This window comes from Anguilla anguilla, chromosome 6, assembly GCF_013347855.1.
Source record: "Anguilla anguilla isolate fAngAng1 chromosome 6, fAngAng1.pri, whole genome shotgun sequence".
Classification (NCBI taxonomy): domain Eukaryota; kingdom Metazoa; phylum Chordata; class Actinopteri; order Anguilliformes; family Anguillidae; genus Anguilla; species Anguilla anguilla.
In genome coordinates, this window is record NC_049206.1 from 44,969,067 (window position 1) to 44,991,811 (window position 22,745).

The 22,745-nt window shown below is 42.6% G+C and overlaps 1 protein-coding gene across 2 annotated transcripts; it reads left to right on the forward strand.

Annotated features, from left to right (window-relative positions):
- Window positions 1-2,556: 2,556 nt before the first annotated feature.
- LOC118230629 (formin-like) lies at window positions 2,557-22,687 on the forward strand. 2 transcript variants are annotated; one of them, XM_035423801.1, is made up of 18 exons: window positions 2,557-2,810; window positions 5,118-5,239; window positions 13,037-13,157; window positions 13,804-13,865; window positions 13,994-14,799; window positions 15,060-15,201; window positions 15,915-16,002; window positions 16,231-16,292; window positions 16,573-16,661; window positions 16,930-17,059; window positions 17,619-17,765; window positions 17,896-17,955; window positions 18,135-18,255; window positions 18,731-18,823; window positions 18,917-18,968; window positions 19,248-19,397; window positions 19,674-19,755; window positions 20,195-22,687. In XM_035423801.1, the coding sequence occupies exons 1-18, from the start codon at window positions 2,777-2,779 to the stop codon at window positions 20,237-20,239; spliced, it is 2,406 nt and encodes an 801-aa protein (XP_035279692.1). In that variant the 5' UTR covers window positions 2,557-2,776; the 3' UTR covers window positions 20,240-22,687. The 2 variants fall into 2 exon arrangements, with proteins under 2 accessions (XP_035279692.1, XP_035279691.1); XM_035423800.1 differs by lacking the exons at window positions 2,557-2,810; window positions 5,118-5,239 and adding an exon at window positions 9,127-11,483.
- Window positions 22,688-22,745: the final 58 nt, after the last annotated feature.

The following is a 22,745-nucleotide window of genomic DNA, read 5'->3' on the forward strand; positions in this document are numbered from 1 at the left end:
GTGTGAATGAGTTCATCTGTGCATTCACTCTCATCAGGCTCTGACTGAAATGTAATACAATGCTTGTTTATCAATTAGCCCAACGGTCAGGAGATAGAGCTTCTTTCTGAAATCTCATAGGAAACACTTGGATCATAAATTCACTCGTGTGTGATTCACGCATTCACGTGGAACACTTTTGACTACGTCTCAATGATTCTGACAAAAACATTTTATTGAGTTGTTTTGAATTTCAGTCCACATTTAGATGACATACTACCACTTTTATATAACCTAATAATAAAGTAGTCAACATTTGCCTCAGGAAGTCCATTCCGTTGGGCTGTGCTCTACACTATTCAGTACTCAGAGCAGAATAGATGGGATTTTGAGTTTATTCAAGGCTCTGGGTGGAAATAATTAAGCCATTGATTTACCGGCCGTGATAAGGATCAGAAACCGTCAGTGTGAGTGATTTGCTCCTGGTTTGCCTGAATGTGATTACTGGATGGCTCTGTCTGTACTGAGGACTGTCTGTATGGCTCTGTGCTGTTATCTCTAGGACTGTCACAATTTCCATGCTAACACCTGCAATCTACTGTGGGAAAGGCCAATTACTAAGACAGAGCTCACCATCGGTCAGCTCCATTGATATTCCCTGTAGTTAGATTGCCTACAGTTTTATTAGTGATTTAGTTAGAATTTTGTTACCTTTATTTTACCAGGGTCTGACTTCATGAGAAAATAATGTCTTTACAAAGAGACCTGATCCAAGACAACAGCAAATTCAACTAGAAAACAAAATATAAAAATGATGAATGGTATCATCCAGAAATTAATAAATCATAAACAGTAAATAGCAATATCTGAAATTCCACACTGAATCCCTCCAGGCAACCAAAAGGGGAACCAATCCAAAGTATTTACACTACTAATACATTAACTGAATGTGAGTTTGGGTTCTTAAAACATCATTTGTTAAACGATGCAATGCAACATCATCAGTCAATGTGTTCCATACAGTAAACAGACATATTTTTGTCCCAGATGCATGTAAAAATACAAACCTTTGGAACTGTCTGCGGCCTGACAACTGATCCCAGGGTTACATGTGTGCCTACATGAACATGTGTGTGTGTATGTGCGTGTGTCTGTGCGTGTGTCTGTGCGTGTGGTGAGTGTGTGTGTGTGCATTTGCATGTGTGTGTGTGTGTGTGTGTGTGTGTGTGTGTGCATCTGCATGTGTGTGTGTTTCTGTGTGTATGGTGTGTGTGCGCATTTGCATGTGTGTGTATGTGTGTGTATGCATTTGCATGTGGTGTGTGTGTGTGTGTGTGTGTGTGTGTGTGTGTGTGTGTGCGTGCGCATGTGTACATGTTCTTGTGTTCACAGTGATGGAGTGAATAAGCACACTGGCTCCCTGCAGCAGGTGTCGAGCTGCAGCAGTCATTCAGGACATGAAACCCCTGCTCTCAAATGCTCAAGCCTGCCACTCAAATTGGATTTACTCCAGGAATATTTCACAGGTCACTGGGCCATTCAGAAAAAATACGTATAGCCTTGAGATTAGACTGAGATGACAATGTGGGTCGGTGCTATTTGGTTGTGTGTGTGCGCACGTGTGTGTGTGTGTGTGTGTGTATGAACGAGAGAGAGATACAGAGAGAGAGGCGACAGTGTGAAAGAGTGAGAAGTATGTTTGTGTTTAATCCCTTCTGACATTTCATAATCTAACAGTCTGTACTGTTTTGGTGAATTGAGGACAGTGTCTTCATGAAGCCTATGCGTAGGATTTTTATATTTGCTGCTCTTAACCAGAAATTGACAACTGCTACCCTTGCATACTGTATTTGCTGTTAATTTAGTTTGTCTTCTCCTTTTCTTGCGTGGTACTTCAGTCCTCCGCCAGCTAGAGGTCGCAATAGCGTTTTTGTCAAGCCCCTTTTCAAGCAATTATCCCATTTGCTCCACCTCAATAATTTAAGTTTATATAAAGTAATTGCAAGTGGTTAAACACAGACAATGATTTACAGCAATGATTTCAAGCAAGATTAACGTGTTAAATTCAGTTTGATTACTATCGTGGAAATGCTATAGTATTTTTAAGTGTACAGGGCCATGATAGGTTTTGTTTTAAGCAGTGGGAAATGCCCATATTAAAAATGAGAACTGTTATATAACATTTAACATGCAAAAAAGTAAAAAAAAAAGAAAAGAATGATTCAACTAATTAACTAATCATGATCTTCAATCAAGTCTTTAAGTAGAATCAGGTGCCTTAGTGCTGGGCTAAAACAAAAACCTACACCAGCCCTTTTTGTATACGATTGGACTATTTTGACCTGTTTTATATGGTTGCCTTTATTCTTTTTACTATTGTGATACTCAATCCTGGTGCTGGAGGGCCACAGAGTCTGCTTTTTGTTTTTGTTTCCCCTTAAGATCAGTGACTCATTTAGCTGCAAGAAACCAGGTGACCTAAGTTTCCTGTGTAATCAACTGCTTTAACTGATCAAGTTACAATGAAAGCCAGCACACCCTGCAGCTCTCCAGGACCAGGAGTGAGGACCACTGGCTCAAAGACATCATTTTTGTAACATTTAAACTTCCATGCATGTTCACTTTCCTTCCCGATTCTCCCTAGATTGCCTAAATTGTTTTTATCTCAAGTCTCAATCAGAAACTCAGTTGTATGATTAGTCACTTGACTGTGCGGTTGGAGTGCCTGTGGGAACTCCTGGAGGACAAATATTGAAATATAAGTTTAAATAGCTGCAGCTCACATGGTGGAGACAAAATGGTGGCCCTAGTTATGCTGAAATTGATGGCAGGTGAGGTCTTTTGGAATCAATTTGGATTGAGCTGTTTCATGAACATAAACAACTCCAGTATTTTATTGTTAAAACTGGACTGGAAATGTAATGGCTCGGGAACACTAATGTTCTCTTGTGAGATATGTTTTTTATTTTTTTTTAGTTATGGTGACAGAAAGAGCCATGTTGTGGGCTTGTGGGTGAGCAGTTGGCAAGGTGATCACCTGAGTTGGTTCACTCTGCAGGCTCAAAACAGGTGTTACTTTGGAAAGCACGATCTGATGGCCACAGCAGTGGTTCATTAGCACTGCATTGATCTCTCTCCTTTGCTTTCACTCACTCACTCAAACATAAGCATCACATGACCTTCAGTAATCCCACCCCCTCTATCCATGGCTTCTGCTCTCCTGGCTCTATGCTGATTTGGAGTCCGTAATTGATGAAGACAGACAGAGTCTGTTATGTGACTGATGCATTGCTGAACTGGACAGTGACAAGGGTTTGCATCACATTCCATTTTTGTCTGTCTGTGGGCTGTCAGGGGGGTGAGCTGCTCTCAATTTGTAAGCAAAAGAGGCTTGGTGATCCATGGAGAATGTCTTACTGATAATACTTCAAGTGTATTGAACAACCATCCATTAAACTCTAAAATGAGTGAATAGATCATTTGAAGTTAATTTAAAATCCCCCTCACAAATGCACACACCTTAAATTCAGAAGGCGTGTTTATTGAAAAATTATAGAAATGTTTTAAAGCTGTTTGCTGTAAAAAGTGTATTTCTCACATATTAAAACTGGTAAGTACTGTTTTGCTCTGTGTGAATTTCTTAGATGCCCACACAGAGGCAGTGATGTGACTGTGTCGTGATAAGGCTTTCCCTGGTGCTGCTTGAAATACTGCTGTCTCTGTGTTTTTGTTTTAGTTTTAGTTTTAGTTTTGAGGTGGAATCATTGTAGATCTGTGCTACAGGTGTCTCATTAAAGTCCCACTGTTGTGGATTCCCAGCAGGACTGTAGACCCTCAGTCAGCTGCAGTACCAGTTGTGATCCTGGGGATGGCACTGTTGTTCAATTGTTTAAAACAATACGCTTGTCATTGGTACAAATGTATTTTTATCTTTCTTTTATTTTAGAGATCAGTATACTAAAATTTAAAATGAAAAGAAATAACACTTTGCAGAAAACACTTCAAAAATTTAGTATGAATGGAAGAAGTTCAGCACTAGTCTGAAAACTCAACACCCAGTCCCCAGTGACTTGACTGCTGTCTACTCGATTTACTGCTACCCAGTCCAGTGCTGTGGGTAAAAGATTCTGGGGGCCTGCAATGACCAAACTTGGAGTGGCCTTTCTTTTGACCCTTTAAGACTTGCTAAAACATCCCGGGGATAGTAAGAATTGGTTCATTGATTGAGCTCTGTGTACACAACCATTTTTATACCAGGGCTGGCAGGGATTCCTGGTGTCTGGTCCAAGCGCAACGTGTGTTATCCTGGTAACTGCCTGCCTCGGCGCTTGTGGAAAACAGTCAGGAGATTGTTTACGTCTCACGGAGTGACCTTTGTCACCTTTAATTTGCTGTGTCCCTCTTTCCTAAGCTTGGCAGAAAGGAGATTCACTCAGGGGCTCCGTTGCATTTTTAGAAGGAGAGGAGAGGGGGAGGGGTAGTAGGACCTTGTTTGTTTTTACATTCAAACCAACTGAAGGAACACATTTTGTTATAATTTAGTCACGCTAAGAAATATATAAAGAACTGGTGTAATGTTGACCTTTATCCTTTAATATATGTGGTGACCTCCAGGGAAAGGCTCCTGAAAAAATAGGGAGAGTATAATATTGTCCAGTCTGACTGAGGTATCGATTCCAATCAAACCACACCACACAAAAATATTATTACACATCACAAGACATTTTACATCTATGCTTAATCTGTTAGTGTATAAAAAAAGGTTTATTTGGGTTGGCTCCATAGGGAAACTTTAGTTAAGGAACTCTCTGTGAAAAGTGTGAGTGCTTCCAGATTAAACCATTTTGTATGGCAAAGAACCCTTGAACTAGATAGTTCCCCTATGGAGACTTAGAGAAGTCTTTTAGAACCCTTTCTATTTAGTGTATTATGCTTAGCTCTGTGTTACAAAAAAATGTGGATGTGTTTACATTTTGTAAGCTTCTTTATTTTTATCAGAATCCTTCAACCATCCCTTGTAAATCACATGTGATTTTACCATTTGAACTGAACACTCAGTGGGATTATTTTATAGGTTACATGAGTACTTCACATGTTGTTTTTGGAAACACAGTTCATGACTGTAGATTTTTTTTTAGAGGATGTTTGGCCATTGGATGGGGAGAAGAGCAGGTCCTGTGTCACCCGCCCAGATCACCTGGACTTCCAGAGAATCACACCGCTAGAATATGACATCGCCAGCTCCAGCCTGGACCTGACCGTGAGTGTAGCTCCACCCAGAAGTGTTTGCCAATAGCCACCCTGCCAACCCAGTAACCTTCAGCCAGTATTGGCCCTATTCGTGGAGCCCCTGCTCCTTCAGCTTCTTTCAGTGAGTCTATCAGATATTACAGGAAAATATGCACGTCTCCATCATGAGTTAATGCTCCTGTCGGAGTGAGTCTTGAGAATTGTGAAAAAAAATGTCAGGGAGGATTCTTTCATCACTGTTTAGCTCAGGGAATTATGCTTCTCCAACTGCCTCATTTGTGAAGTAATTGACCTCTCTTGTGAATATTTCAGAAGATTTACGCCATCCATTACATCCCTTTATACTGAATCACATTCAGGAACCAGGCCCCCCTCTCTATCATTGAGAGACCCACAGTCAATTATTTTGGAATTTGTAGCAAATTTGTCTGACAAGATTTAAATTACTTTACATACTATTGCTATGACCTTATATTTTGAATTACCTACAGAAACATATGTATTCATGTAATGAATGCTTGTGCTATGTAGTATTTCTACCCAAGAGTGCCATTTTTAGACGCATAATATTTAAGTAGCTAAAGTGTATTTTGCCTGTTTGCAGAACCAGTTTTCTGTTTTCTCTGAGTACACTGCTCTCTGACTTCATGGCAAGTTTTGTAACTGCCTAAATAGTGCCAACTCTGGCAAGGGTGGTTTCATTGGAGATGTGGTCGCCCGCAGAGGGAGAGTTTCAAGCTGCATGGCGCTCCCTCTCATTTCTCAAAAGTGGCTTCTCTGAATCTGCCAATCTGCCAGTGCCCGGGGTACAGTATTCCCGGGCAGTGGCGGCACAGCTGAGGTGGCAGGCCGTAGGGTGCCTCGGCTGGCAGTTTGTATAGCGTGGGGCTCCCATCCCAGTTTTTTGCTCAATAGAGACTCTGCAACAATGGGATGCAATTGTGTTTGAGCATTACATATTTAGAAGGTGTAGTGAGAGAAAATGTTTGGCAGCCATTTTATATATATATTTTAGATTTATATTATTTAGTTCCTGGTGTTATTTATATGTTTGTTATTAATATACTGTCAGTTCTGTATTTTGCAAATAATTGCCAATCAGCTCGATTTGTGCGTTTCGGTTTAGTGGGCTCTCTCTGTCTGTTGGTGTGAGATAAACCCTGCTGTCAGTGCCTGCAGTGCATAGATGTGTTTGTGGAAATGTGCAGACCTGAAACAACAATGTGTGGCATGTTTACTTATTACAGTGTTTGCATTGGAATTTGACTGGAGAATGAGATGCCATCTATCTCCATCCCAGCAACTATACTTTCAGTTTTGAAGCTGAAATCCTAGGTTGAGGTTTGTTACTCTGATTTATTCAGAATAGAGTAGTGTAGAGGATTTATAAAGTATTGTACTGTGATAATTCAGAGATTCATTTATAAACACAACAGGCAGTGTACTACAGTATATTAGACGATAAAAAGGCCTTTCTTTAAAGGGCACAGAATGTTTTGAAGTGATGCTACTTTATGGTTTAGGTGTGTTTTCTCACTTCCATCACTTCCAGCCTGCCAGCCTATTCGTTCTGCACGCCAACTTTATGGGAATGCTATCTTGTTTTCCCCTGATCGTGTATTTTCTCCAAATTTGTAAAATCATATTCCTCAGCATAACTCATCACTGCACCATTCTGTATCAATTTAGAGTACAAGCATTAGGCTTAGTCTTTCTAGTTCACGGCGTGTTGGATTACATGTTTTTACAGCCTGTGACATTATACTTTTTCAGATCTTCGGATAAAAGATATCAATCTCATGTGTTTTGGTTGTTTAGGTCTGTGCCAGTACTGCAGGTCTCTGTATGAATGGTGTAGATCTGTGTCTGTACAGTGCTGTTTGTGGGTGTGAATGGAGAGGATTTGTGACAGAGCTCCGGTCTCTCTCCGGCTTTGCGTCTGGCTCTGTGCTGCCTGTGACTGGCTGAGCCGTGCGTTTCAACTGTGTCCTGAGCATGAGTGAGTTAGCTCTCAGGCCTGTGCTTGTGTTGCTACAGCTTGTGTTCAGTGAACATGAAGCAGTTCTTCACTCTGGGATGCATTAACTCACTATTTGATGTACGGGTACGCTTGCAAAAAAAAAAAAAGCATGCGTTCACACTCGTACCTGGACACACACACGCATGCACATGCTCAGCCATACAAGAGAGATGTAAACCTCTTACTTTCTCTTAACCCCTTAATGACTTTAAGAGGTCATTGTAATCCTCAGAGGTAAGCTTAGCCCGGTTTTCACTTAAGTTATTTGTGAATAGGAAGGGGCTGGCAGTGAATCAGAGACGTGTGTGTCTGAGCAGGCATTGTGAGGTGACACGGGGGGCTGAGGAAGCTACATCTATAGAAGTTGGGGCATTAGTGTGCTGTACAACTTTAGGAACTTTGCCAGGACCCAATTACAGCCAAAGTAATAGTCTAGGTTATAGTCTTAGGCAGGGTGCTGTTGTTGTTCCATTTGCAGTGAATTACTCTTGTGAAGCTATCCTAGTACCTGTAGGAAAGGCTGTCTCCTAAGCACATAATGAATTCAGTAATGTAAGTGAATATTCTGGGGTAGAATGTACTCTTCAAGGAGAGTTCATTGTTTGGAACTTATCATTTCTTGCATGATAAGATTTCCCAGAGATATTTCTTTTCCACGAGTAAAAGAGACATATAGAGTTATCAGAACATTATACGCATTCTTTCTCTTCACTTTCCTTCAGTGGGTAACCTGACTTTATTTTCATTTCATTAAAAAGGCTCGGAAACAACACTTTTTGGCCCAGCCCCAAAACCATTTGCCAACTGTCAGTCATCTAAATAGAGGAAAGAGCCCTGCGGTATGGTACTCAGCATTCAATCCAGCGTAGCCCTGGATCTCAACACTGCTGCTTACCACAAGATATTGTCAAACTCGGTGTATGAACAAACCAGTATTTATACAACAGCATAAACCTAATTATCTTCTTTAGATAAACACAATGACCCATTCTTTTGGTCTGCAACGCTCTGTTGGCCTGAAAAACAGCAAAACATGATCGTTTGGCCATGGTCATATAAGTGTGAGTACTGTATGTGCTTGTGTGTGTGTGTGTGTGTGTGTGTGTGTGTGTGTGAGAGAGAGAGATGTCCACAATTAAATTACCTAATTGCTTGTTGTGCCAAAGATCATCATTCACATAGACTGAGTTTTCCTTAAATGTAAAAAAAACATTTGAAAGCTGTTTATATTTCCAAAATTGTTAGCATTTAGAACTGGGAGTTCTTAGGAAAAACTTTAATTCTTTGAGCAGTGCTTATGATATTGTTTAAAAAGGGAGCAACGTTATATTAGTCTGCTTGCAGTAAATGAGATTTAAGGTAAGTAGACTGCGCAGGGCTAATCGCAAAACAGCTTAGCGGTCTGTTGTCAAGTGTGGGAGAAGAGCACCACCCAGTCCATCTGACCAGAGGCAGATTAGCAGCCCCGCTCTTACTGTTTATTCTGCAGCTGGGGTGTGGTGAGCTCTGTACCTGCGGCAGTAACAAAATATTAGCAGCTTTTCAGAGCTGGGGGAGGGGCCGTGTGGGAGCGGACCGCCTCCCCGTATCTTTTTCCGAAACTTTTCGGGCAGGAGCAGAGCCGGTAGGACACCGACACCTGAGGAGAGAGAGAGATCCTGTCCCAGGAGTAAGCAGAGCAGCCCTGACTGAGTGTTAACCGCTAGCCGTGCCCTATCCGCCCACTGACTGCGCCACGTCTGTGTCCCGAGGGAAAAGGGCTGAAAGCGTTCTCGTCGCCTGACCTCGTGGTCTGACTCACAGCAGTTTTCTCCTCCTGCGGTTCCTACAAGCCAAAGTTCCCGCCTCTCTCTCTCTCTCTCTCTCTCTCTCTCTCTCTCCCTGGGAGGTTTTTCCATACTGCCAGAAACTTCAGTCCCAGCGAGGCTCTACTTCTCTGCCACGCTTTTGGACTTTCTGAAACATATGTTTCCTGCCAGCTAAAATACATTTGTTGGGAAAGGCTTTCCTCTTCAAATTCTTCTGTTTTTAGATTTTTTTTTAGGACTAGACTGCTGCCTGCACTTTGCCAAAGGGATTACGACACTTTTGCTAAAATGCTTTTTTTCTAGCCTCGCTGGAGATGTAGAATGGAGCACCAGAGGAATCGGACTGAAAAAGAGCTTTTATCAAACAGAAGAGTGGGAACAGGAGCAACTCAACTGGGACTGGTAGAGGTGTACAGATGTGCGTCAGATCTGTTGAATGTTGCACTGTTCTTGATTAACTCTTGGCTTTTCTTGGTTTTGGAAAAAAAGAGACAAATGTTGGCTAAGAATGTTTATGTTCTTTGAGAGTGTTATGCAAAAGAGTAAATGAAGCTTGACTGAAGTTGGTTTGACGATTGCACTTGGTTTTGGAAACCATTATAAAAATGGAGAATGTAAATGGTGGAAAAAATACTGAAGGAAAATATCCACCTGGCTCCTTTCTGGACAAAATTTCCACCCTCTTTGTGCGTCCCGAGAAACAGGAGACGCAGAAGCAGGCAGAGGAGAATGCGGTACTTACGGCTTTCCGGAATTTGCCAGCCAAGAAAACAAGTAATGGTGTCGATAAAGGGAATGATGATCCCATCAAGGAAGGTAACCTGAGAAATGGGGCGGATAGGCAAGGTGAAAACGGGGATCCTGGCACCACAGACACAGAGGAGGGCGGAGACTATGCGCAGGGTGTGGTGGATTCCGATCTGGTGCAGGTGCGCCTGGTGGAGATCCACAGTGACACGGAGACAGAGGATGAGGAGGGGAGTGGGCTGGTCCAATCAGAACAAGTTAACAGTCACAGGAAGCCCCGCCCCTCAGAAGAGGATGGAGGGAGGGTTAAGCAAATCTCAGACTCGTGTGGAGCTGCAATTGAGACTAACAGTGGGACATTGGATCAGAACATCAAGGAAGAAGAGGCGGAGGATGTACGTGTATTTGAATTTCAGATTTACCTGGAAAAAGGTTCTAAGAGTATGGAACCTCCCCAGGAAACAGAAGGGTATCTGCCTACCGCTCAGAGAGAGCCAGTTACCTCTGATCCCACCCCCACTGCTGCATCCATGGACACCTGCAGTTTACACACCTCCCTCCCCTCTGCCCTGCCAACTGGACCCCCCTGCCCATCTGAGCATTCCCCCAGAGCAGCTGTAGATCGTTCTCTCACACCTGCCCTGACTGAACCGCCTGCTGAGATTCAGATGGCCTTACCAGCCTCAGATCAATGTCCCACTACTGCAGGAGACTGGGTGTGTGCACCTGACCAACTGTCTCCCACTGCGGGAGACCAAGTTTGTGTGCCTGTAGGTGCGGATGTGGTAAATGCGGATGACATTGGGTCAGATTGTCCTGCCGATGGGTCTCCCGTCAGCCTGGGCCCGTGCGAGTTCCCTGGAGACCCGACCCCTTCTGGAGCAGAACCTGGAGAGGCCCCTGACCCCATGGGGTTTGCCCCTGCCAGCCAGTATGATGAGGAGGAATGCCCCTCGGAGGATAAGGAAGGGCAGTCGAGTCAGGGTTGCTTCTCTACTGAAATGGAGCCGGCATCCACACTCCCTCAACTAAGCAGCCCAACGGCAGACTTTTCCTCGAGGTCCTCCTTCCGGGGCGGTGCCCTGGCCCCCAGCAGCCCTGTGGATAGGCCCCTCCAGCTTCCTGGCCTATACCCTCTGGGACTGAGGGTGCTACAGAGGGGGGAGGAGAGGGGAGCTGTGAAGTTCAGCCTGAAAAAGCCCCCCATAAGAAGGCTTTTCTCTGAGCCTCTGGGCCTGAGGCGGGAGGCCAAGGCATCTGCAGTGGGCAAGGGCACCCTGCTGATGCAACTGAGCCAGATCTTCAGCCTGGATAAGAAGGAGTCCCCAAATGATGATGAAGACAGAGGTGACCCCAAGGAGCCTGTGAAGGAGCCCACGGAGGAGCTCGTAGAGGAGCTCGCGGAGGAGCCCACGGAAGAGGCGGCGGAGGAGCCGGCGGTGGAGGGCAAAGAGGCAGCCCTACCAGAGGACGGAACCAAAGCCACCGGCGCAGAGACGGCTTTCGAAGCCTTCAAATCTTTCTTCACCCCCAAATCTGTCAAGCGGCGGGTGGAGCCCCCAGACCTGCAGGCTGTGAGGGAGAAGATGAGGAATGAACAGGAGCTGCTCCGGGCTATCTTCGATAGATCGCCCTCCAAACCCGCTACTCCTGAACATAAAGCCCTCGGGCAGTCAAATGTATGTGTCTCTCCCGGCTCAGGTTTGGTATGAATGCTTGCAATTGGAATGCAAGTAATGATCTGTTTTGGAGCAATGCTTTCTTTTATTTCTCATCAACCTTTTTTTGCTTGATTGTACACTGGTGACTTAACTGCCGTTTGATACTATTCTTTCTTCCCTGTGGTGCCACATTTACTTGAGCTGTATTTAAGTAAGAATAGCATGTTGAGTGACACATTCCATGTTTGCATGGAGTTGGACAGGCGAGACAGAATGATACTTAATACCCCTAGGGTTCTCTTTATGTTTATGCATACATGCTCTCATACATGTATTATACTTCATATCTGGGTAAACAATTTAAAGGTTCAACCAAATACAATTGTGCTTCTCCATCCATTGTTTGATTCCTTATACTGCCATATATCTGGATAATTAATTTACTAGTAGCATTTTTTTTAAAAGGAAAACACTTTGTTTTATTCATCTTTATTTGTGTATGCGTGTGTGTGCACATGCGCACCTCTGCTGTTCATGAAGCTGTTTTTTCAGTGAATTAGTAGGATCTGTTGCATCTATATTGAAATAGTGCTGGAGGTATAATTGAAGAGGATGGCTTTTTAGTAATGATAAAATCCTGACTAGCATATATTTTAAAATGCTGATATTTAGCTATTTCCAGAATTCCGTGTGCTTATTTTGTAGAATATATTTGATCTGCACTGCATATTATTTGTAAGATCTCATACAGAAAATACATTACACTTGTGTTTTAGTATGCCGATAATAGATATGTATGTTTTCACACACAAACAATTTAAATTGAGTGAAATGTTATCTACCTTAAGTCTTTTTTAAACCACAGGTAGCCTATTATGTTTAGCCTGTAGTACATGTAAAATAGGCACTTAAGTTGCAAAGAAATATGGCAGGAGTTAGGCTTAGATGTGCTGGGGAAAATAAATGTTTGGTCTGTAACGTTAACATGAGAAGACCAGAAAGATCAAGAGGCAGAAGACAAATATCTTGTGTTGTCTAGCAAGTGAAACCATCATAATACTACCACAACTATAGGAAGAACTAGAAAGAAACAAGTTCCCCTGACTGCAGTATAACAGCAACTATGATCTGCTGGTCTAAAGGGATGTGTATCTGCGAAAAAGCCCTTGCTATGTGCCATTAACGAGAAAAGACTCCAGTGGGCCAAGCACCATCAACATTGGACCGAAAGATTGGTTAAAGGCAGACGCACATCCTTTTAGACCACAAATCATAGTTACCGTTTCACTGTAGTCAGGGGAACTTGTTTGTTGTTTTTTTCGAGCTGCATTGAGTTCTTTCTGTTGTCGTGGTACAATTTTACAATAGTTTCTATGGCAGGACACCACCATAGACTACTGCCTCCACACAGTACAGGCCAAAAGTATTAGGTCATCCGTGGTTAAAAAAAAAAAAAAAAACTGTAGTTAATATATGCACATGTATCTTCATTTATCATTTTGCATTTACCATATATGTATACTGTAAGTTTGTTATCATGGTGGTACAGTTTGACTGGTTCTCTGCCCTAGACTGAGGTCCCATCACCTGTAGACAGTGAGGAGCGGACCCCAGGGCGCCTGCAGGCCGTCTGGCCACCGCCGCGGCCCAAGGACGAGGAGGAGAAGGTGGGCCTGAAGTACACTGAGGCTGGTAAGGAACCAATTCCACAGCAGTATCATTGATTGCACTGTATTGCACCTTCACCTGTTTTATCCTTTGTTTGACTACAAATATTTGCATTGGTGTTGCTTAAATACTGTCTCACTCCCAGGAGAAATAAACACAGAGCCACCCAGAGCAGGAGGCTTGCCCTCTAAAGTGACTAAGCGCTAGAGGCCCTCCTCCATAGCCCTGTACAGTATGTTAAATGTCAGATTGTCCTGTGTGTTAAATCTCAGATATGGCCTGCATGATAAATCTCAAAGATACGTCCTGCATGGTAAATCTCAGAGAAGCTTCCTGTAAATTTAATTTCAGAGATGCATGCTGTGTGTGAAAATCCTGTATGTTTAATCTAAGGGAGACATGTCCTATATGTTTAATCTTAGAGATGTACCCTCTATGTTTAATCTGAGATATGTCCTGTATGTTTAATCTCAGAGACGCATCCTGTATGTTTAGTCTCAGAGAAGTGTCCTGTATGTTTAGTCTCAGAAGTGTCCTGTATGTTTAGTCTCAGAAGTGTCCTGTATGTTTAATCTAAGAGAGAGACACGTCCTGCATGTTTAATCTCAGAGATGCATCTTGTATTAAATCGTAAGGTCTCAAGGTGTTGTCTGTGTTTGTTTTGCCACAGAGCACCAGGCTGCGCTTTTGCATCTCAAGAGAGAATGCAAAGATGAAGTGGAAAAGTTACGTGTAAGTAAACCATTCTATAAATAAATTATTTGTTTGTGTGTGTGTGTTTGTGACCGAATTGTAGTTGATGTTGTTGACTGGTGTGCCTTAATATGTATCTGATCCGATCTCTCTCACGTTCCATGCAGGTGGAATTTGAGCAGCAGGTCTTCCAGATACGAGGAGAGCATGCAGTGTCCATTTCCCAACTGGAGGAAACCATCAGTGAGATGCAGCAAGAGCTGGCCAATAGTGTGGCTCAATCACATGCCGTCTGCCGGGAGGTGGGCGTGTCCACGGAGGATGACCTCCTTCCCAAGTCCTTCCGCAACGTGTGTGTGCAGACGGACAGGGAGACCTTCATCAAATCACCTGAGGAGGAACGCAAACCCAGCCAACCCCCCAATGCCACCGTGCCTAAAAAACTCAACCTCACCTCCATCAGCCTGAGTCTTATGGGCAAGGCAGAGTCTGCCTCAGGGTCAGCCCCGCCCCCTCCTCCACCTCCTCACTCACTGTCCATCCAATCAGTGCATGTTCCACCTTCTCCACCTCCTATGCCAGGGTCAATGGGCCCACCTCCACTCCCACTCCCTCCTTCACTTCCTGTGGCAGGTCTCTCCCCCCCTCCACCCCCACACCTACCAGGGTGTGGCCCTCCTCCACCTCCGCCCCTACCGGGGTGTGGCCCTCCTTCACCTCCACCCCTTCCAGGGTGTGGCCCCCCTCCACCTCCGCCCTTACCGGGGTGTGGCCCCCCTCCACCCCCGCCCCTACCGGGGTGTGGCCCTCCATCCCCCCCGCCCCTACCGGGGTGTGGCCCCATTCCACCCCCTCCCACAGGAGGTATATCTATATATCCGCCAGTGGGGAGGGTCCCCAGGAAGCGTATGGTGGAGCCTGCCTGCCCCATGAAGCCCCTTTACTGGACCAGGATACAGGTGCCGGACAACAAGTACGAGCCTCCATATTCTCTCTTTTACCAGAGACTAATCTATTATAGTGACACAGTACTCCAGTGCTCTAGTATCAGACTATTCTCTGGTACCAGAGCTCCAATGTTCACTTTGCCACCATATTTATTGCATATGAGACTACACAGTTATTAAATATGATTTTGTACTCTTTTTCACAACACATGTTTTCGCATGCATGTAATTTCCTCCTTGATCATTACGCCTGCCTGCCTGTCTGTCTGTCTGTCTGTTTCCTCAGCTGTAACACTCTGTGGGGCTCCCTGGAAGAGCCTGACATCCTGAACCCCCAGGAGTTTGAGGAGCTGTTCTCTAAGGCCACGCCACAGCCAACCAAGAAGCCACTCTGTGAAGTCTATGAGAACAAGGCCAAAGTCAAGCGGGTGGGATGACAATTTTTTAAATTTATTTAACCTTCAGTTAACCAGGTCTGTCTCAATGAGATTCAAATGTCTTTCAAAAGAGACCTGGCAAAATGAACAGCTGTGGGAAATAGGAGTCAGAAGTGCGTACATTCATCCACAAAAAGGCCCTTTAGCACGTTTTGGAGTTCCTTGAGTAAAACCAGTTTATCAACTTTAAGAGTTTCCTGTACTGTACATTCTCGCATGACCATGGTGTACAATAATTAAAAGCTTTTTTTTCCTCTGTCCTTGTACACTGTACTGTAGTTGTTATTCTTTGGGGCTGTTCTACTGCCTGTTTCTACATCCCTTTTTATAGGTGCAGCTGTTTTCCTGTTAAGTGTGAATGCTTGGAATGAACTGTTTGGACTGAACTACTTGGACTGACAGTATTTATAACTGTTGGGATAAAGAAATAAAATTTCCACTCCACTGCATACCTAGGGCATTCAAATCCAATTCTACAGCAGTTTGCTCGTTAATTTACACACCGAGGATGTACTCCCTAGATCTTTAAAGCATTTGATGCTTCACTTCCTAATAATTTAGGGTTATTTAGCTAATTTAAGGTTATTTAGCTAGCAATTCAATATGATTGTGTATACTTTGCCGCAAATTTGATAGAAATGGAATTAACACAGTGTGTTTGTTTAAATCTCTTCATTAAAAGCCTGGTATTGCTTTATCTATAGATTATCAAGCTGCTGGATGGGAAGCGGTCACAGGCGGTGGGGATCCTCATCTCCAGCCTACACCTGGAAATGAAGGACATTCACCAAGGTGAGCCAGCGTCCTTCTTCCCCACGGGCTACTGAGAATATCCAATCAACAGTTACTGTTTCCGAAAATATTCCCAGAATGTTAGGGTAAAAAATCCCAAATTATGAACTCAAGGAATATTGCAGGCACAAGTTAAGAATTGTGTTCAGTTTTGAAGTGATAATGCTTGAAATAATATTGATTTATGACAGAATGGCCCTTTAAAAAAATTTTTTATTTGACTTTCAGCTGTAATGACCGTGGATAACTCTGTGGTGGATTTGGAGACCATTGAAGCTTTATATGAAAATGTGAGTATGCTTTACTATACACTACTTAGAAAGTATAAGAGGACATCTAAATGTATTTTAGGATTATTGTTATCAAGTTTTATAGTTATCTTTTTTATTTGGCTTTTGCTCTAGACCAGCTATGTTTTGGAAGCACTGTGCTTGATCATTGAGCTAAAGGTTCTGACAGCTGAGTTCTTCTGAATGTTGCTGTAAATTAGAGGTTATTGTGTTGTGCGGATACAGTCTGATTGTTATGATTGCTTTTATTGTTGTTTCATGCGTTTGATGTGCTTCCCAGAGGGCTCAAAATGATGAGCTGGAAAAATTAAAAAAACATTATGAAACATCCAAGGACGATGAGGTCAAGCTGCTGGACAAACCAGAACAGTAAGAGTTTACCATACCTAGGGGCAGACTTCGGGCTTCATAATCATCATCATGGTGGTGATAACTGGTGCTGCACATAATGATGATGAGGATGATATTGATGATGATGATGATGATGATGATTATTAAACCCTTAGAAAATGTAGCTTGGCTATTGCAGAATGCCACCTTCCTAAAGGACCAGTTGTTGGCGCTTGTTTGGAGCTCATGAAAAGTGTGTCCTTGTTGTCTGTGACAGAAATGCTTGTGCTTCCTGTTTCACTTCCAGGTTCCTGTACGAACTCTCTCAGATTCCGGACTTCTCTGAACGAGCACACTGCATCATATTCCAGGCTACGTTTTCTGATGGGATGTCCTCCATCTGCCGGAAAGTGGAAATCATTTCTGACATGTGCAAAGTAAGGCTTCAGCATTTTTGCAGTGCTGTAAATCTCTGCTTCTGTCTCTGACCAGGGCCTTGACATTCATTAAATGGACCATAAGACCATAAAGTATAATCTGATTTTTCTATTCATAGCTTGAGGCTTTGGTGGGAAATAGGGGTATTGTGCTGGTTGGTAGCATAAAGCTAGCCTGCTGGTGTCAATCTCATGAGACTTCCTGACATCAGTGATAAGTTTGGCTGAAAAAGGCACATCTGGCAATCCTCCTCCCCTAGTGAGCCACTTAGTTCTTCTGTCTCAGACAGAGTATGGGTGACTCAAATGAACTGATGAAAAACCAACATAAAACACTGCAATTTCTTGTGAATGAAAAAGGAATGTAGTAATGCCATGCCCAGGAAGGCATTGTGTACATTTTATGATGCTCTATCTAATGTGTACATGTAATGGAAGGTGTGACCAAAAGTAAAGTCCAAAGATCTAAATTAAGTACAGAGGCTCTGTACTTATCAGTGTGGTTACAGTGTCCATGGTAACAATGTGAAGGTTAATTTTATGGTGTGTGCTGTCCCAGTGCCTGTTGAACAGGCCCAGCGTGAGGGATGTGATTGGGCTGATCCTGGCATTGGGTAACTACATGAACGGCGGGAACAGGACGAGGGGGCAGGCCGACGGCTTCAGCCTGGAGATTCTGCCCAAGCTGAAGGACGTCAAGAGTCGGGTAACCACCACCGTGTTCGCCTTCTCAAGTGCACCTCTGAAAAAGCTACCTAAGGGCCAAACTTAAACAGTTTGAGCCTTCATTTTCAATTCTCCATGTCACATTTGTCTTTCTATCTTCTCTATTTTAGGACAATCGGATCAGTTTGGTGGATTATGTGGCCTCGTACTATTTGCGCAACTTTGATAAGGTAATGTTGAAAGTAGAAACCGACCTGATGGTTCTGTGTGATGGACTAGCCATACTGGGCTCTGCCTAGTCTCTATCTGCTCATCACTCTCTCTGTCTCTCTTTCTCTCTCTGACTGTCTCTTTGTCTCTTTCACGCTATCTCTGTCCTTCTCTCTGTCCGTTCCCCTCTCTCATTCAGAACACAGGGACCGAGAGGGGTGCGTTTCCCCTGCCGGAGCCCCAGGATCTTTCCCTTGCTGCCCAAGTGAAGTTTGAGGACCTCTCCAAAGACCTGAGGAAGCTGCAGAGGGACCTGGCTGGTAATGAAACTCTGCTCCGCTTCATTAAGCAACAGACCAGATTCATTACTGACACGCTGGCTCGACCTTCATACTACCGCTGTCTCCTTCATGCACTGTAGTCAGGAGAAGAGTTCAGATTCAGGGCTGGAAGATGATATGTAGCTTAGTGCTGAGAGTTTAATGCAGGATACCAGCTTGTCCTATTGGTGTGGGCGGAGATATCAGTATATACTGATTAGCTGTGGTCACAGTTATTAGTGGATGCTGATTGGCTGTGGCTACAGCAGGAGATAGATATAAAAGTAATGATATTTATGACAGTACATGTACCAGGACTATTATGTACAAATTATTCTTGTTTCTTAAATTTGGTACATTACTGAATACCTGATGAGATATCACTGTCTCGAGGAAAGGCTGTTTACGTTCTGTTTTTGCTGGAAGGCAGGATGAGAAGGTTGTTTCTCTAATATTTTGAAATTGGGTTTCCTAGGTTGTGAAAAGAAAATTCAAAAGGTCTGCTTGAGCTCTTCTGAGGAACACCTGGAGCCATTTAAGGAGAAAATGGAATCTTTTGTTTCAATGGGTGAATAACGTGATCAACCAGGCAAAAAAACAATTGAAATACACTTAACATTTCCTGCATGTTTATATTTTTGTCGGTTTTTTTTGTTTTCAGGGAAAAAAGAGCACAGTGCTATGAATGATAAGCTTACATCTGCTCAGAAAAGGTAACTATAGAGCTTCAACCTATTTATAACAACCAACAAGTTATTATAGAGATGCCAGGTTTAAACATGTATTAGTCCAATATTTTATTATCATTTTGCATTATGTCTATGCTTTATCATGTCTGACTATTTTTATACGGTTGGAAAGTGACATAACAGAACCTCCTTATGTTAATGTAGTAATACTAAAAAGTCTGTCATTGCATAACCCACCTCTTCTATCCTCCTTCCTCCTGTCCTCTTTTGCTGATCTCTTCCTGGTTCCCCTCATCTCTTCAGCTTTCAGGACATGGTGGACTACTTTGGGGTGAAGCCCAAATCCAGCGAGAAGGAGGTGGCTCCCAGCTTCATCTTCATGTTGTGGTTTGAGTTCTGCAGGGACTTTAAGGTTGCGTGGAAACGAGAGGGCAAAAGCATCTCCAAGGAGAGGTGAGTGCAGCTGAACAGCGGGATTCTGATGGGAACTAACGGAAAGGGAGTATTAGTATAAGGCATATAAGATGGAGACCCTTCCTGTCAAAGTTGACTCGTCCTGTTTAATTAAAAGATACCATTACATCACAAAAATACGGTAAATTGAAGAGAAAAACTTGTCCTTTCCTGTGTTTTGGATAAGATTTTCAGGTGTGATTTAGTCCTGTTCCAGTGGTCTGAAGGTGGGGGCATTTTGTCAGTTTCTGAGTTTTGTCTGCCTCTCTGTTGCAGGCTGAAGGCGGCACGAGCATCAGTGAAAATGATCACTGAGGAGAAGAAGGTGGAGACCAGGAAGATCAACCCCAACAGTCTGGTATGTTTGGCGCCAATCACCTTCTTTGTTTACCACTGTGTGCAGTTCTGAAATCCGCTCATTATGGGCATCGAACATTATCATTATTACAATGTTAGAAATTGTCTGTAGACGGTCAGCCCTGGAAATTATATGAAATATTTCCCCCCGCTTCAGATATGACTACATAGAACCACTGACCATTTAAATCTGTGAGAGAATAAAGGAGAAAATGTACTTTCTATGAAGAATCCAACAAATGACACAAACCCAAAAGGGTTACATAATGGCCTCATAAACACTGCATAAGTATTCATAAACACTTATGTTAACTGACATACAGTGTCATAAGGTATTCTATCTGATCTGCAATCTCACATTAGGCATGGAATGAGTGTATGAGTAGCAGCTTAAGTAGATAAGTAATAATGCACCCGTCGCGTCTGTTTCCTGAAAACAGAAAGAGAGACTGCGTCAGAAGGAGGCGGCATTATTCTCCAGCTGAGAGGAGAGATGATGAGATGAAGGAAAACAGATTACTGAAAAGTGGTGGATGCTGTGTTTTTCTCTTGGAGAAACACTTTTTTCTACCCCATCTCCACTCTCCTCTATGTGCCTCCCACTGCAATACTGTGTGCTGCCAGAGGGGGCACTGTTACTGAGGGCAGAAGGCTGAGAGGGCATGCAGTTGCATGCTAGCTGCTGGGAGTGCAGGATGAGGCTGCCTGGCTATGTGTATTCCACCCCACAGATCTGAGCATAACAATGAGAGAGTGTCCTGGAAGAGAACTTTATAACCTACAAAGGGGGGATTCTGGAGAATGTAGTCCTTCACATATTCATTTTTGTCCTTGTCAGGTAAGATGTGAAAGCTAGCATTTCCAACTTTTTGCTGTGTTTCCGTAATATAAAAGTCTAGCACGCACACTGATAATCCTCAAACCAGGGAAGAGAATATTAAGATGACTTTTGGAAAATTGTATATTGTTTATGAGTGCTTTGGTAGCGAGGTCCTAAAGAGGGAATTTTGTTGATTTGGCTCAGTCATAACTCTTGGTGTGCTGTAGAGATGCTGATGGCTACAGCTGATGAAATAGCACCCTCTTGTGGTTTCTTAGCGTAAGAGAGTGCAAGCTGATAAATGAGTGCATTTGTCACAGCATATCAGAGACTCCTGCCGGCTATTCCATCCCACAGTCTGTTATCACAAGCTAAGACATAGTGGAAACTCGCAGAGCAGGTATTGTATAAAAATAACAACATCTTTAATGGAAAATCTATAAGCGATTGGCTTTGTCAGCTAGGGTCTAATTTCTATCATGTACTGTACTTTATTTCTAAAAACATTCACACTGAATGATTGTTAATCTTTACATGAGAGCATTTTCCCTGCTTTACACAGCTTTACATTGTCTGCCCAGGTTTCCCATAAGTCTTTACTGTAACCCCTCTTTCTGCCCCCAGTTAGTTTCCATGCTCCTTATTGCGATTCAAATATTAATATTGAAATGTAGAGCTAGAGGAATTCAATTTTTGTCAATCACCAACACTTGCCTTTCAGAAACCATAGTTTTGAAGTCAGAGAGAGACCTTTCCATTCCACTCCTGAGTCAGAAAAGAACACTGATTCTATTGCCCAGTTCAGAAGTGCATTCCCAAGCCTTGTCATTATTTCGGGTAAAATATCCAGCATAGTGCACTACTTGGTTAACTTGGTTCTTAGTCCAGCTCACCAGGGGAAAATCAGCTGCTGTTGAAGGGATTTGCACTCAGCTACTGAAAAAGATGTATATTGAATTTTGATGGTAAAGGTAATTTAAGCCACCCTTTAAAAAAATTTTCTCTAAATTATTCAAGCACAGTCGGGTTTCATCCAGTCTTTTGGAAGCAGAAACAGAAAAAAGCACTTCAGAACTTTCTAGTTTGCCAGTGTTCCAGAGATTGAATGGAATACCACAGTATGTCCTCCAAACCCTGGTAATAAGTGCAATAAGTTAGCTTACGCCAAGCTTAATGTTTACATGACAATATATTTATTGAGCAATACATTTCTGTTTTTTTGTTTGTTTCAAAAGAAAATATGAGCATTTTAATTTGTACTAAATATTAGTTTTATACAAAAAAACCTGTTGACTGACCTTTCAAGAAATATTTTAATGTATTTTATCCACACATAACAAAGATTTGCAGGGTTGTAAAATTACAGGATGATCTTATTTTCTTAAAAGACCTCACTGCATTTTTGCAATAAATCCTTTAACTGAATTGTAGCTATATGAAGAAAGCAATGGTCTTGAAGAGAAAGGCTATTGCACTAATAAAAAAACAGTAGTTCGTCCTTTTTTTCAACACTGCCTCAGGTTTACCAGATTTTGCCAGCATTTTAATATATTTGCCACATTCTCTGAATATGTACATTCATGTGTACTTCCTTTAAAATCTATGTCAGAACAAATGTAACAAAACATATGCAGAAATGCTCCCGCTGTTCATTGCCAAGGTGTCTGAAGTCACCACACTTTATGCTGGGCTTCTATTACTATTCCAAAAAATGTATTTCTGAAAAAAGGGACTAAACTAAAATATATTTTGGGTGATTTTTGTTTTCTTAAACCTGAAGAATTTTGCACAATTTTGTACACTTTCGTCAATTCTTACAATTACATGTATTTTGTACAGATTCTAGTTGTAAATCCATGAAAAGGGTGCGGTTCTACTAAAAATATATATTTTGAGCACTTTCATGCAAAATGGCACCATTTAAAAAAATGTGTTAAAGCAATCATGAAATGATTTGTACCCAAAGATATGCAGGCAGAGTGTGAGAGTGACTGTAATGTGTTTAGAGGTGGGCTTCAAAAACTCATGTCAGCTGGTTTTGTCTAAACTGGAGTTTAGCATTCTTTTCTCTGTGCTTACGTGATCAATAAATTAGTTATCTATTCTATTGTGATATTTGTTTGTGTTTTATTTTGAGTGCTTTTCACCTTCATTTGAATCAGATACTGTTG